The 17,089-nt window shown below is 44.9% G+C and overlaps 2 protein-coding genes across 8 annotated transcripts in view; one reads left to right on the plus strand and one right to left on the minus strand.

Annotated features, from left to right (window-relative positions):
* Positions 1-17,089, plus strand: part of LOC119167780 (PHD finger protein 12) — a 381,633-nt gene that overhangs the window by 254,702 nt on the left and 109,842 nt on the right. The gene's annotated exons all lie outside the window — the stretch shown is intronic.
* The window catches only part of LOC142804291 (uncharacterized), a 46,227-nt gene continuing 40,044 nt past the window's right edge, over positions 10,907-17,089 (minus strand). The window contains exon 2 of the mRNA XM_075891057.1: positions 10,907-11,700. Coding sequence (XP_075747172.1) covers positions 11,365-11,700 — 336 coding nt within the window. The 3' untranslated portion in view covers positions 10,907-11,364. The remainder of the gene's footprint in view (positions 11,701-17,089) is intronic.

Below are 17,089 nucleotides of genomic sequence, written 5' to 3' on the forward strand. Positions count from 1 at the left end.
AATGTCTGGCGCACTCCCGACAGGATACCGCTTTGTTACCACTGTGGGGATGTTGGTCACCTCTGCCCAACGTGCCACTACCGCCAGGCAGAACTACGTGGTTTTCCTGTCAATGCACTTCGACCACGAAATGGCGATTGCCCTTCGAAATTGAAAAATAACTGTCAGGTCGTCCAAGCTCAAGTGGCTTCCAACGACACCAACCTCGTGCGACGTCAATGGGGAGCTATAGGTCGCCTAGCCTCCCGACCTTCAGCAAACTCACCAAGGTCTCGTTCCCCAAGCCCGCGTCGAGAAAACTAGAGTCAGCGACCTGTGGAGGCAAGGCCGCTGTCGGCGCTAATGCAGAAAAACCTCCATTGCTGACTCTAAACGACGACCGACTCAGAAACCGGTGCTTCGATAGTGACGTTGCTTCCGATTTACGTGTGTGCGTTGACGGCTACGAAGCCATTAGACTGGTAGATACAGGCGCAGATTAATCAGTGATAAGTGGCGGACTTTCTAAAATACTGAAAACTCTTTGGAAGGGACCACAAGTTCGCACAGTAGGAGGGCACCTTATCAACCCTACTGGAATATGCACAGCGAGAATTGGAATACGGGTTTTCACGTACGACGCCAGTTTTATTGTGTTGCCAGAATCCTCAAAAGACTTGATTATCGGCATGGATTTTTTATGAGCTAATGACGCTGTAATTAACTTTCGAGAATCTTCCGTCTCATTCTCGACTAGGCACGCGATTGCTACCTATAAAACGGAAGAAAATGTATATGACCTTTTTATTGCAGATGTTGGCGTCATGGTGCCGCCAAGATCGAGCATATTTGTCGCAGTAACCAACAAAGCATTCAGTAAATTCGAAGAATTTGCTGACAACACTGCCTTAATACCCCGAAAAGGGATCTGCATGGCACGAGGCCTTGTTAAGTTGCGTGACGGATGTGCAAATGTTCTACTTACAAACTTTAGAAATGAGGTGCAGCACCAGCACGTTGCAAAGGGAACCGTAGTCGCCAGTATGAATGATTTCGTACACCATATGAATGACACCGTACGGTTTATGAGTTCAAGGTACTCTCTTTTGGCCTTTGTTCAGCACTTTCCAACGAATGATGGACACAGTGCTTTGTTGTCTGAAATGGCAGTCGTGCCTGGTTTATGTCGTCATTGTTGTAGTCTTCTCTGCTATCTTCGAGCAACATTTGGAAAGGCTCTGGACCCTGCTCACTGTTATCAAGTCAGCGAACTTGACGATAAAACCGCGAAAATGTCATTTCGGCTTCCGTGAGCTCCTTTTTCTCGGCCATGTCATCAGCGCAGAAGGCGTCCGCCCAGACCCTGCAAAAACTGAGGCCGTAGCGAAATTTCCCAAGTTAAGAGACAAAAAGGTTGTTAGGCGACTTTTAGGCCTCTGCGCCTATTATCGACGGTTCTTTAAAAATTTTTCACAAATCGCTGAACCACTGATGTGGCTGACGAAAGAGGAAATGCCTTTCGTATGGCTTGCCGAACGAGAGGATGCCTTCGAAGAACTACGAAAGTGTCTTCAAAGCCATCCCGTTCTGGCGCATTTTGACGAGGAAGCGGAAATCGATATCCACACAAATGCAAGCAATTTAGGTCTTGGGGCCGTGCTCATCCAATGGCAAAACGGACAAGAACGAATCATTGCGTATGCCGGTCGCACTCTTTTGAAAGCTGAGGTCAACTACTCAGCGACCGAAAAAGAATGCCTAGCCGTGGTATGGGCTATCAGCAAGTTTCGACCATATTTATATGGTAGGCCTTTTTGAGCTATAAGGGACTATCATTCGCTATGCTGGCTGGCTAATCTCAAGGACCCATGTGGACGGCTTGCAAGATGGAGCCTGTGATTACAGGAGTAAGATATCACGCTTGTGTATAAGTCAGGTCGCAAGCACAGTGATGCGAATTGCTTGTCACGTGCTCCGATTCAACCTGCAGCTTCTGCTTCCACCGAGGACGGTGAAGATTTTGTTTTCTTGGGAGCTGTGACACCGTCAGAGATGGCACATCATCAGCGATCCGACCCTGAGCTACTCCTCTTGATCAAGTACCTACAAGGACAGTCTGTCGATGTTCCACGACCTTTTGTCTGCAGCTTGTCAGCGTTCATTCTACGAAACAACATCCTGTATAAAAGAAACTTTGACAACAATACAGCGACATTCCTGCTTGTCGTCCCTTTACTTCTGCGACCAGAGATTTCGGAGGCTTGCCACGACAATCCATCAGCTGTACATTTAGGAGTAAACAGAACATTAGCCCGCACCCGCATAAATACTACTGGCCGGAGTTGCTTAGCTCTGTACGACACTATGTCAGAACCTGCTGGGACTGCCAAAGACGTAAAACCCCACCGCTAAAACCAGCAAGTCTCCTTCATCCGAAAGAACCACCAGAGGTCCCATTCGCACAAGTGGGAATGGACTTACTGGGCCCATTTCCTACATTGTCATCAGGAAAGTGGTGCATAATAGTTGCTACCGACTACTTAACCCGATATGCTGAGACAGCGACTCTTGTTAAAGGATCAGCCGTTGAAGTAGTGGAATTCTTCGTCTCGAACATCGTACTGCGGCACAGAGCTCCAAGAGCATTGATCACGGACTGAGGAACTGCATTTACGACTGACCTGATGAAATATATTATGAAATTGACGCACACCAGTCATAGGAAAACGACGGCATATCATCTTCAAGCGAATGGTCTTACCGAACGACTGAACAGAACGCTGGCTGCTATGTTGTCAATGTATGCGGATATAGAACACCGTACTTGAGATAAAATATTACCCTATGCAACATTCGCCTATAACACTGCGATGCAAGAGACAACACGGATGATGCTATTCCAACTTGTTTTTGGCTGAACGGTAACGACACCTTTAGATGCAATGTTACCTATTGACGAGACGTTTGAGAATGACTATGACGTTCACAACTATATAGAAAGAGCAGAAGAAGCCAGACAACTGGCACGATATCGCATTCTCCAACAGCGCAAAACCGATACACATCGATACAAGCTGCAAAGAAGGGACTATTCATCGAGGACTTCGCACGCATCGCATCACCGTTAAACCGCCTCACGAGAGAAGGCGTTGCTTTCCAATGGAACATTGAAAAGGAAGCTGCTTTTAAGAACCTGCGCCAGCGACTACAGACGCTTCCAGTGCTTGCCCATTTTGATGAGAAAGCCCCCTGATGCCAGCAATGTTGGTCTGGCAGCTATGCTTGTGCAGCTACAAGAAGGCACAGAAAGAGCAATTGTCTATGCAAGCCGAACACTAACACACGCCGGGGCTAATTACTGCACGACTGAGAAAGAATGCCTCGCCGTGGTATGGGCGGTTACAAAATTTCGCCCGTATTTCTACGGCCTCCTTTTCAAAGTCATCAGCGACCACCATTCACTGTGTTGGTTTGCGAATCTTAAGGGGGGACATGGGTCTTTAAAATTTTTTTTCTGTTTTTGGCTCAATCTTGACCACACCTCACCATCTTGGACAGTTTTTCATGCTGATTTCAAATATGTAATTGTTTCTGAAATAGCTTCAGTGGATAAAAAGATAATAACATCTGTAATTTAATTAATTATGCACTTCTTGGGGGCTTTTTGGCAACTTAATCAAGCCAGGTCCAAAAAATAAATGCATAGCCCCAATGCTGAGGGCTTTCTGTATGGGGTGATGCTATATTTATTAATTTTTAGGCATTATATAGATAAGAAAACAGACCAGCGCTTACAATGGATATTCTGTTCAATTTTCGCTCATTACTATCCATAATTGTAATTAACAGTATGCTTCTAGAGTAATCAAAATAGCATCACCCCATAGGTTATGTTATTACAAATAAAATGATACCAAGTTTGTCATTCTCAATCAACAGTAACATATAAGAAAAACCCCTAAAGTTTAGTGTGGTGCACAAAAACATCGAACTGAGAAAAACGCATTTAAAGTTTCTAATAACTGTAACTTTTGCTAAAGTGAAGCTAGAGCAATAAAAATGGCACCGTTGTATAGCTCTACATTATGTGAGTATGGCTGTACCAAATGTGTCAATGCACCTTCCCAAAATATTTGCCACAGCTCATTTAAAAACTGTGTACTGGCCGTTGAATCAGTATAAGGAAACCAGTCTACAACTTTGTGGCTGTTCTAGTGCACTGAAAACCAAAGGAAGACACATGTTATATATAAAAACATCGCCCTTTTATACATAAAACACTATTTCAAGTAAAACACATTTTTGTCCCAGACACCCTTACAATTCTACAGCATGCCAGGGCTGTATGCAGTGTCTCTTGCAGGCTTATGTCGCTTTGCAAGTGTTGCCTTTGTTGAACTGCTCTGCAGATGCTCCCTCCGCGATTTGTGAAGCCTGGTTTTATCCTTTTCAAAGCTACGACGCATGAAGAGATTTCCTGCACTGTAGCCTAGCTTCTCAGCAATTGCTTCATTGCTCTTCGTGGCCCCCTGATTAAAGCGGCTGATGGCTTCAGCCACAGCTCTTTCTACGCTGCGCAGTGAGGCATGGGTGGTCTTGGGGACTTGTTGCCAAATTGTAGCGTGTAAGCTCTCACTAGGATTCTGGGTGATCCCATCACTGCACCTTTCCAACAATGCTTTGTCGCTAAGCCTCATAAACACAGGCTCCAGTGCCTCACAGACGAAATCGGGCAGGCTGTTCTTGTGCGGTGGAGGCACCTCACTATTGGCTATGGCCCTGTTGAACTTGCACCATGAATCTGTTCCCTCAGGGCAGAGGTCATGTTTGGGTGCCTCGTCTGTTGATGACATGTGCCTTAGTGTGGCCAGCACAGCCTTTTTCATGCCTGGCACATCACTCTTGTGGCTCCTCAAGGCATAGCCATAGTAAGAGGTAATTTTCTTTATTTTGTCTTGAGTGAGCCTACCTTTTCCGCCAAGTGACCCACCTTGAGCTTTTTTCTTTTCGATGAGCGTTTGTAAGGCAGCCCCCATTCGTTTGTGCACATGGTTGATGCAGTCTTTTTTTTTTTCAACTTTTATGTATCCGTAAACTTCATCTTCAGTGAGGGCATGAAAGGTTCGGCTATCACCATCTGAAAGCATTGTTGTGTACCGAAGCTTATGCTTTTCTAAGGAGCGTCGGAAGAGGCGTAGGGCTGCTTCTACTTCCATCTGGCCAGCCTTGCAGTCAACATTTTTCTGGCACACAGGGGCGTGCTGGACAAGCCAAGCAGCGTGTCCCTCCTGATCTTCCTTTGGTCCAGTGGCGTAGCCCAGGCAAAAGTTTGAAAGTACAACGTGATCAATAACTAAACCAGTGTACATTTCAATTATACAACCAACACAGATATGAGAGCTGTGTCCACGGGTAAGCCACGTGCCATCATAAATGACGTCGACGTTGCCCGGTGGATTGCCAAACTCCGCATAGAGTTCTTTGACGCGGGCAACGCTAGTGGATTCGCATTCGGCAGCAGTCGCACCGCAGGCTTCCCGCATGATTTTCATGTGGCTTTGATATGTTTTCTGGTGAAGCCCTCGATGCGAAATATTCATCGCGGCAAAAAAAGTTTATCAGAGCTGTTGCCCCTTTGCCGATAGTGTTCATCGCTTTCATGGCACGCAAATTCACTTCAAAAGGCCTTACTTTGGCCTGGCTATTTTCAGCAACTCTCGGTGAAGAAAACCGTTCTTCGCGAAAGTCGCAACTGCTGCATGCGAGCACGAGTTTCGAGCACAGCCCATAGTCTCTTTTTCCCTTGGAGAAAGTCATACTTTTTGAACTGCACTCGGGGCAGGGGAGAAGTCCAAATAGCGAGTCTATCGCTTCTATATCAACAATGGCCAATTGCGTGCCGTTTTCTTTGTCGTCGCCCTCCAGCTGAACGTCCAGCAGCTCAAACTTTCGTGCTGTCGCACACTGCTATGCCAGGGACTCTTTTAAATTCGCCGCACGTATGGAGCACTCGGCGAACTCGTCCGCAGAGTAAAACGTCGTGTCGACACGACCTTGAATGGTTCCAGTAGTGCCGGATGACGATCCGCTGACGTGATGATCCGACGAAGTGCTGCAGCTGGGCCAAATAGAGTGCACCGCTTCGGCAGGCATTCGCGCCAGCGAATCGTCGTCTGTATGTGCTGCCTCGGCAATAACAGGCACTTGCGCCAGCGAGTCGTCGTCTGAATGTGCTGCCTCCGCAACAACAGGCATTTCCGACAGCCCGTTGTTGTCAGAATGTGCTGCCTCGGCCATCTCCGGCGTTCTCGGCGGCGCGCAGGCCGCTCCCTTCTGCTGCGCATTCCACGCTCGCTTTCGTTTTCTGCCGAAAGCTTGACGAGTGTTCTTCTTCAGGCGAGCTTCCCAAGCCATGCCGGCGAAATGCAGAAAGACGTATACGTCGGCGACGTCGGTACACGAGCGGGTAGCAGACGAGATAACACGCACGAGAGCAGGCGCCGACAGAGCAAAACCAAACAAAAAAAAAAAAAAAAAAGAGCGAGCAACCGTGGCCGCGCCGCCACGCCAGCCAATGGTAAGCGCAAGACGGGGGGGCTCGCCGGCGCGCGCGCACTCTAGCCAATCAGCAGTCCGGCAGACGGCTTCGCAAAACGGGGGAGGGCAGTCGTTGTGTCGGAGCTACGCCATTTTGAGAGCCCGCAAAACGCGCACAAAGGAACCAGCTTCAAAACAAGCCCAAGATGGCGCCGATCCGTCGGCTGCTTCGCTGGCGGCGCGCGCGGGAAGTTCGAACAAATTTTCTGTTTTGCGGGTTGTTTTGCGACTCCCGTGATGGTTTGAAAATAGATTTTAACCAATTTTTTTATCGAATTTAGCGTTAATAATTTGAGGAGAGGTGCTTATAGGTTCAAAGATTCGAAAAATGCGTTTTTCTCAAAATCGATTTTTTGGCCATTTTTTACTTTTCTAAGACCCGCGTCCCCCCTTAAAGATCCTACAGTGCGATTAGCGCGTTGGAGTCTCATGCTGCAAGAGTACGATATGACAGTCGTACACAAGTCAGGGAACCGTCATATGGACGCTGACTGTCTATACCGCTCACCCATTGAATCGGCAACTCTACCGGATGAGGAAGAAACAGCATTCCTTGGTGTGCTCGACATGGTCACCATTGCGCAGCAATAACGTGGCGACCCTGGGTTACTTGCCCTAATTAATTACCTGGACGGCAGATCTCAGAAGGCACCAACTGTTTTCATAAGAACACTGTCATCATTTTGCTTATGGGCTGGAGTATTATACAAAAGAAACTTCTCTTCAACAGGATCCACTCATTTATTTATTTTTATTTATACATACTGGCAATCCCAGAGGGATTATAACAGGTGGACAATCTAAGGCAGTGATTAAGTAAAGTCAATAGAAAGGGGAAAAATAAGAAAAAAATAACAAAACAATAAAAAATACAACATATACGCACATTTGTCAAAGTACAATCATATTGGCACTTTACTTAAATAACAAGAAAAATCACATAGCACCATATTATGTTTGCGAGGCTATCAAGTCGCTTTCTACTAGTTTTGTGAAAGTGGCTAAGGATGTGCTACTGGTAATGGAGGGGGACGGGTTATTCCATTCTCTGATCGCAAGCGGGAAGAAGGAGAATTTTAAGGCATCTGTGTGAAATCTGTAGGGGGCAAGGGTATGAGAGTATTTGTGGCGGGTAGTTCTAGCTGCGGATAGCTTTATGTAGCGAGACTTGTCTATGTTTAGGTGACCATGTAACAGTTGGTACATAAGCTTCAAGCGTGCCAATATCGCCCGGTTTTTTATGGTTAGTAGTCCAGCCTTCTTAAGCAACTCCGTATGTGAATCTGTTCGGTTAAATTTATTAAAGATGACCCTAAGCGCTTTTCATTGAACACCTTCGAGCTTGCTGGTTAGTTTTTTTGTGTACGGGAACCAGGCAGTGTTTGCGTGTGGTGGTGGTTGCTGTAATCGCGTTTTTATAAATAACAGTCTTTTCAGCACAGATGATATGATGTAATGAATATGAACGTCCCACCGTAGGTCATGTGACACAATGACCCCTAGATACTTATGTTTCGTGACCTTAGAAAAGGGTAGCTGAATTGATGACGTAATTGAAATTGGATGGATGCTTTTTTTTAGTTATAGATAAGAGCGCGGACTTTTTTTCATTGATTTTCATTTGCCAATCACTGCACCAGGCTGAAACTGCGTCTAGCGCTGTATTTAAGCCGATATGGTCATTGTGTGAGTGGATTTCTTTGTACAGAATGCAGTCATCTGCAAATAATCTGCATCCAACATTAACAGATGAAAGAAGATCGTTCGCGAAAATCAAGAATAATACCGGCACCAAAACACTGCCTTGCGATACGCCAGAAGTCAGCGGTACGATTGAAAATTAGACATGGTTTAATTCCATAAACTGTGACCTGTCTGTTAGGGAGTTAGTAATCCAGCCAACAATTTGGCCCTTGCCTAGAAGAAGTTGGAGTTTCGAGATGAGTTTGCTGTGCTATACCCGATCAAATGCTTTCGAGAAATCTAGCAGAATAAGATCTATTTGTTTTTGGCGATCAATGCTTAATGAGGCGTCATGGACCATTTCAATGAGTTGTGTTACAGTAGACATGCCCTGGCGGAAGCCGTGTTGAAAAGGGGACAATCTTTTGTGTTCTTCTATGTGTTCCGTTATGTGCTTTAAGATTATGTGTTCGAGCGGTTTACCAACTGTACATGTTAATGAGATGCGCCGATAATTAGTAGGTTCGTTTTTATTTCCGGACTTATGTAAAGCAATCACTTTGGCTATTTTCCAATCCTTTGGTAGGGTACGCAACGACAATGATCTGTTAAAAAGCAGGCACAGGTATTTTGTTATCCATTCGGCATATCTTTTTAAAAACGCGTTATGTATGTTGGCTGGTCCGGAACTTTTTTTTGCCATCCAACTTCAATAGTAAGTGGAAAATTCCCTCTTCTGAAATGAATAATCGCTTAATAGATGTCTCGTCTCTAACTTCTATGTGAGGCTGTTTTCCGTCGTCAACTGTAAAAATTGATTGGAAATAGCTATTTAATACGTTTGCGGAATAGGCATTTTTTTCAGGCGTTTCGTGGGTCATTTTACATACCTTAGGAATAATGTATTGCCAAAATTTTGTAGGGGAACTTTTTATGAACCGAGGTAGAGTTTTTCAAAATAAGTAAACTTGGCTGCCTTCATATCGTTTTTTATGTCAGTTATACCTGTGCTCAGATTTTGTCGGCTATAAATATTCGGTTTCTCTTTTAGATTTTTCCTCAAACGCTTCACTTTTCTTTTAGCATGTATAACGACACGTGTGACCCATGGATTCATCTTTCTGGTCTTCTTTTTCTTCATTGGAACGTGGTTTTGTAAGCAATAAAGAACAATTTCTTTGAATTTGTGCCACAACATTTCCATAGTCGCAGTGGAGTCGGAGGCTAATTCTTGAAATGATGGAAATTCGTCGAACAGTAAGTTATGTATTGCTACGTTATTGGCATTACAAAAGTCTGGGAATGTTTCCTCTGCGTATGCAGGTGTTTTACTGTCCTTTATAGGTACCCTAAAATAAGTTACCTTATGGTCTGAAATGCCGTCTAGCAGTTCTATCTTTGCTTCATGTACCGGAAAGTTATCAGTGAGAAAGATTGAGTCCAGCACACTCAAGTTGTGTTCCTGTACATGCGTAGGCTGCGCCACTATTTGTGAAAGGTTTAAAGAAAGAATTAAATCGTAAATTATTTCGGAGCACGCGCTGTGGTACTGCATTGATTCCCAGTTGAAGTCAGGCAGATGAAAGTCCTCCACTAGAATAACTCTGGCATTAGATGCATGACGCCGCATATACGTGCACAGGGCATCCATATACTCAAGGTTGGATGAAGGGGCGCGGTATGCACACCCGAGAACAATAACGTGGGTTGTGAATTTAAGTTTGCAAAATACAGCCTCTACGCCTTCTACGTCTGGAAGTAATGTGAAGGGGATTCTTTTACTTATAAAGACAGCTACGCCGCCGCCTCGTATCGGTCTATTTTTGCGTATGATCACGTAGTTTGGAGGTGTTAGCTCAGCATCTTCGATATCACTTGTTGGCCACGTTTCAGTAATGGCCAAGAAGTCGGATTTGAGGCCGATAAGCAACGATTCTAAAGCATCTAACTTGTTCATGATGCTGCGCGCGTTCACATATGTGAAAGTTATTTCGTGTGATGCCTTATTTGTCGATGCCTTAACTCCTGAGGTTTGGGATGAACTTTTTTGTTCCGTTTACTGAGGGTACTTCTGGCTTGATTGTAAGGAAAATGGAAGCCGTGTACGTGATCAAGGGAACTAGTTTATTCGTTTGCTTCAGATGGTTGATATAAATGTACTGGTTGGTGATACGAGAAGACAGGGGGATGGACATTTGAGATGCGTCAAGTGTTGTTGCGACTCGAAAGTTGTTTAGCACAGTTCGACTCTGTGTCCCACATGTAAACGTCATCGTTAACGAACAACCTATTGAAAACGAGACGAATACGGTCACGGTCCTTTTTTAAGCTCTTTGAAAACTGCAGTAGTTTGCGCCTTTTGTCACGCACGGCCTCAGAATAGTCTCGTGCTGCGTTTAGTGTTGTGTTTTTCAGTTCGAAGCCCTTGCTCAAAATAGATTCGACTTCTTTCTCGTTAAAAAATTTTGCAATGATCGAACGCTTCTTATCCAATGAAAACCGGACCAGGCGGTGAGCTCTAGAAATAGACGTAACAGTTATGCCAAAATGGCTTGAACAGAGCTCTTTTACGATTCTCTCAGAGGCTTCCCACGACTCGGAACCATCAGTATTGGCGACTCCGTAAAAAAGTAAGTTAGACCGGCGGGAGCGGTTTTCCAAGTCATCTATTTTGTCTTGAATTCTCGAAAGCTTTCTCATGCGTGGGGCCAAGCCCGGAATCGCTCCCTGTCACCTTTGACTGTAATTCATCGATTATTACTTGCATCTTGGGAATGTTTTCTGCATTCGTGGAAAAGTGCTGTGTCGACATTGACTGAAGTTTGTTCTCGAGCTCGCCTACTCTTTGCATTAGAGATTCGAAATATTTTTTAAGGTGGCATGTAGGAGCAAAACCTGGTTCACGGATTCGAGAAGGCTCACATTATTAGCTTCAATACGTTGCACACTATCAAAAACTGAATTAAGCTTCTCTTCCCGAGTTTTAGTCATATGACCAGGATTTGTTTAGATGTCACCTCCCAGGAGCAGGAGGCGCCGAAGATGCAATGCACACTCGCGAACTGCTTCAGGGCACGGAAGCACGACAATGAAAGGATCATCTGATCAGAAACTGCCAGAGGGTAATTTGGAAAAGCAACCAACCTGCAGAGCGAAAAGACAGATGTGCAAGCCTTTCGTTATTTCTTCCATAGTGCCTCCGTGCCCACAGAAGAGATACTGCTGGATGCTCGGTAATATTGTTTCCGAACTTGATGACGTTGTCGTCGCGGCTGCACATCGATGATATTCCAGGGGGCGTTCCATGTACTTGGACCGGTTCATGCAAGTTGTTTCCAACAGGCGCGGATCCATGGCAGGCGCGGCCTCGCAAATTCCTCCCAAGGGCGAAAAGTCGTCCGGAAGGCCAAACACCGACGCACCGGGCGCGACCACGGCGAACTGCAGAGCGAAAAGACAGTGCGTAAGCCTTTCGTTGTTACTTTCATCGTGCCTCTGTGCCACACATTTGCTCGTCATCCCAGCAGCCTTTTGCTCCGAAGTACTTGAAACATGCCACAACGAAGTGACATCAGGCCACTTAGGTTACACGAGAACGTTGGCTAGAGTACGGCAACGGTACTACTGGCCAAGACTGACCATAACCGTAAAGCACCACGTTCGTACTTGCCTCGACTGCCAGCGACAGAGGTCACCGCCGACTAAACCAGCTGGCCTCCTGCAGCCTGTGCTGATCCCAAAAACACCATTCGACCAGATTGGCATGGACATTTTGGGCCCACTTCCTACTTCTACTGCCGGGAACCGCTGGGTTATTGTCGCGACAGATTACCTTACTTGTTATACTGAAACAAAGGCTATCCATAGAGGTTACAGCAGCAGAGGTGGTACAATTTTTCATCGAGAATGTTGTACTGAGGCATGTTGCACCAAGCATTATAATCACAGAGAGGGGAACCGCATTTACGGCAGCTCTTTTGGATCAAGTCCTGATGCTGAGTGGAAAAACCCATCGTAAGACCGCCTACTACCTGCAAACGAACGTCCTTACAGAGCATCTGAACAAAACAATTGAAGACATGCCTTCAGTGTACGTAGACGTCGAACACAAAAATTGGGACAAAATCTCGCCATATATATCACATTTGCATACAACACGGCCAAGCAAGAAATAACCCGAATAACCCCGTTCAGCCCAATTCACGGACGGGAAGTACTAACCATGTTGTATGCGATGCTAGCGTGGGAATATGATGACATTGACCCGGACGCCGAGATGTTTAAAGAACGAGCGGAAGACGCAAGGCAACTAGCACCCTTGCGAATACAGCAGCAGCAGGAGTACAATGAAGGCGCTACAATGCTCGCCTCAAAACAGTTGTTTACCAGACTGGCTACAGAGTATGGGTTTGTACGCTCATGCAGAAATGAGGACTTTCCGAAAAGCTCTTAAGAAGATACTTTGGGCCATGCCTAGTACTGCGACGACTGAGTGATGTTACTTATGAGGTCGTTCCCGACAGCTCGTGTTAGTACGAGGCATTGCCAGCATCATCCAGAACTCGTTCATGTAGTGCGCATGAAGTCTTATGCCAGGTAGTGACTGTGCAAGACATTAAAAAAAAAAAAAAAACTGCACTACTGATCTAGCATCGGGGCGATGCTCTTTAAGAGTGGGGCAAATAACGTGTGTGTACTGGTGGACAAAGACAGTAAGGGATTTGAGGGACACCAGGTAGTGGAGCTCTAGCTGGTCGAGGACAAAGAAGGTGATCTTGCTGTTCGGCTGCTTAGAATCGCTGTCATCATCATCATCAGCCTGACTACATTCACTGCAGGACCTTCTGTCTCCCCATAACCCGCTTGCTTCTTTGGGAATCCAGTTAGTTACCCTTAACGACCAGCGGTTATCCTGTCTACCCGCTACATGCCCGGCCCACATCCATTTCGTCTTCTTGATTTCAACTACTTCTATCTGCCTTTTGTTCGTGTTGTACCACAACAAACAACAATATATACCAGAAAGACAAGAAGGGAAAGAGAATACAAGGGAGAAGCTTCCACTGTGGTCAAGTGTCGTCCAGAAATGACGTTTTGCAATCTACTATTATAGTCGGGGAGCTGACAAAACTATTGATATTCTTTTTTATGGAAAAGGCTGGAACCTTCTTCCTTGTATTTCTTCTTCCCTTCTTGTCTTTCTGGTATATATTATCTTCGTTGAATAAACCAAGTTTCAGTCTTCGCTTGTTTGTCTCCTCTATCGACTCCCGTCAGTTTGCGCTCCCAATATTTTGTTTTTCATATGTATCAACGAGCCCGCCTATCAACCCTTCTACAATATATATATATGTAATGTAAGAAGGTAGCGATGAACGGTAGAAGATGAGGAAGAATTGCTTTGTGATAAACATGGCGTATGAGCCAGGCCCCGTCTGCCATTCGTCATAGCGTCACACGAGTCGACAAGATGAAGACCTCCCAGCCACTTCATCAGTGTCTCATCATCGACGCAGTTCTCCACAAGACAACCTGACCATACATCGACTACGGAATCATCTCCTGGCCGCACACAGCGACCAGCACCATGACAGAATCATCGACTGACCTTCCCATCCCCAAGTACACCGGAGCAGCGGACGATGGACCTGTACAGGACTGGTTCGACCTGTTCGAGCTCCACGCAACCGCTGCATCGTGGTAGGAATGAGAGATGGTCGCCAACTTTACCGACTACGTTTCCGGTGAGGCCTTCAAATTCTACCTCACCCATATATTTCAAAACGACGAGCCATGGGAAAAGATCAAACAAGAAATGATCGTTTGGTTTAAAGAATACAATGACGACTACGACGAAGACTTGCTTATAACCCACCATCCACAGACAACCGCACTCGGTCGTCACAGTCAAAAGCAGCCTTCACGCATTGACCAACCTCCTGCTTTTCCATCGCGTGGATCGCCCCGCCGCGGTGGTTTAGTGGCTAAGGTACTCGGCTGCTGACCCGCAGGTCGCGGGTTCGATTCCCGGCTGCGGCGGCTGGATTTCCGATGGAGGCGGAAATTTTGTAGGCCCGTGTACTCAGATTTGGGTGCACGTTAAAGAACCCCAGGTGGTCAAAATTTCCGGAGCCCTCCACTACGGTGTCTCTCATAATCAAATGGTGGTTTTGGGACGTTAAACCCCACAAATCAATCAATCCATCGTGTGGATCTTCGGTCACTCACAACGCCCACCTCACACCTCAGACGCTCGCTACAGTTAGTATACAGCTGAGGAACTCTGAATATACTCAGCCAAGCCCAGGGTCTACCGTCCATATTCATGCATCAGAACAGTCAACTTCCAAAGTTGCGCAGATAGAGAAACAATCCCAAGCAAAGTCCGACCAAATCAAGTGCTTGTCAGTGTCGCCGTCGAGTTCCCAGCCACCTAAGAGTCCAACGAAGGCAGTAGGCTCGGAAGAATCAACTCTCAAATTTTGCGCTGTACCAGAAGCGTCTATAAAGAACGGCGTTGCAAGAGCCTCCAAAGACCTCCCTGCCGATTCTAGTGCACCACCTTCATTTTCTTTCGAGAATAACGACAACCCAACGACTACCAACTATCTACTAGTCAAATCAATTATCAAGAAAAAGCAGGCTCGTGTTACTAAAGGAGTACCACTTCCGAAGATTCCACAACATCAGCAGTGTCATCAAAAACTCAAGAACACCGAAAACTACGGCAGTTACGTCAAGCACAACGACGAACTAAAATGAGATCACAAGCAGATTTGTGGCTTAAGGATGGTCGTCAGAAACGACACCAACTAAAAGAAAGACCAAGTCAACATCTGAGCCATATTTGTAGAAGGAAACGTCAAGGAAGTTCTCTGTACGAGATATCAAGGCTTCATGTACAATCCTACCGATGGAGATACAACCACAGAAATCCACGAAAGAGACTGAATGTTACCATCTGCGAATTGTAGGTACACAGACATTTGCGAATTGCAGGTACATAATCATCAACTTCGGTTCTAGCGAACGCAAGCTTGAAGCAATGCTTCTGTCTCAGCCACGACAAAGAATACAGCACCCACGACAGAAAACTCGGCGCCTACAACGTCCGACCTTCAAGTTCTACAAGGACGTCCAGCCTCGTTGGTTCTTCGTCGCTGCTGAAGCCGTGTCATGGTCAGTGCAGTTGTACAGGACGCGGTTATCTTCTCCAGAACGTCACAGTCAGCCTCGCCCACCAGAACTTCTGCGTAAACCGGACTGCTGCACTATCTCCTGAAGTCTTTGAAAGTTTATGGAACTCCCCTGAAGCATAGCACCGATTATGAATTTTGACATTTGTGACTTTTCATTCTCTCCTTGTTTACTACTTCTTGTTCGTAATCCATGCCTTCCTTCGGGGGCAGGGGGAATCCTCCCCGAAGGAAATACTTCAAAAAGGGGCGATTAGGGCAATAGAAAACATATCATACCTTGAACACACAGGCAACTCTTTGTTAGACATAAAATTGTTAAGGCAAATTACATATACAAATTCAGGTTGTTACAATCCTATATCAGCGCAAACAGAGGGAAACTCGACGCATTCCTGACACTTGCAAGTCTTGAACATACACAAACCATTTACTTCCATCGATATAAACCCCCAAGGAAAATTCCATTATCTTGCACCAATTACAGCACCCAAAGACTTAGCTACCTACTATATTGAACACATGCTACCTACTATATTGAACTCATACGAGCAGCAAGACATAAAAATTGACACATTAAACAATATCAATGTGCAAACACTATTCTTGTAGATTTGTACTGTTTACATAGGTCACTCTGTATTGCTTTGCATCATTTATTGTGTACCTTTATATATTTTTTTCCTTATTATTTCTTTTGTGTACCCTCATTGTGTACCTTTCTTATGTACGAAAGCAATGATACATACTTTGTGAATTACTGTGCTCATGTGTTTATGAAATATTCCGTTTTGTTTGTATACCTTGGCCTGTCATTTACTTTTGTCTTCTGCTTGAATTGTTTTCTGCTCTATAATATTTGTTTTTGTTTTTTCATTTAATTATATTTCGTTTTCACCCTGTCATTGCTGACGTAGGGTGGACGATACTTAGTCAAGCTGCAATAACTGCAGCTTTTTTGCCGTCTCCCCATTTTTCGTCATTGTATTTGTTTTGGTGAAAATAAAAATAAAACTTCGGAGACTTTGGAAACTGTAACGTAAGGAGGTAGCGATGGATGGTAGAAGATGAGGAAAAAGTGCTTTGGGATAAACATGGCGTTTGAGCCAGGCCACGTCTGCCATTCATCATAGCGTTATATATATATATATATATATATATATATATATATATATATATATATATATATATATATATATATATATATATATATATATATATATATATATATATATATATATATAGGCAAAAAAGGGGCGACGCAACTTTCGTGGAAGCGTCTTTACTAAACGTTTTCAGCTGGTGGACCAGCCTCAGGCTGGTCCACCAGCTGAAAACGTTTAGTAAAGACGCTTCCACGAAAGTTTCGTCGCCCCTTTTTTGCCTACAATACGTCGGGTCCAGCGTGAATGACGTTCAAAGAACCTGGTATATATATATATATATATATATATATATATATATATATATATATATATATATATATATATATGCTTTCTTTTAAATAAATTTTCAGTTGTGAGTCCAGCACTTGTCTTGTTCCATTCTTTTCTGTGGTTTCTTTTTGTGCGCTGTTCACTACACGTAAGTGCTGTGCAGCCTCTGCACTGTCTCATTTGTGATAGCATATATCA

The sequence above is a fragment of the Rhipicephalus microplus genome, chromosome 3 (genome assembly GCF_043290135.1).
Source record: "Rhipicephalus microplus isolate Deutch F79 chromosome 3, USDA_Rmic, whole genome shotgun sequence".
NCBI classification, from domain to species: Eukaryota; Metazoa; Arthropoda; class Arachnida; order Ixodida; family Ixodidae; genus Rhipicephalus; species Rhipicephalus microplus.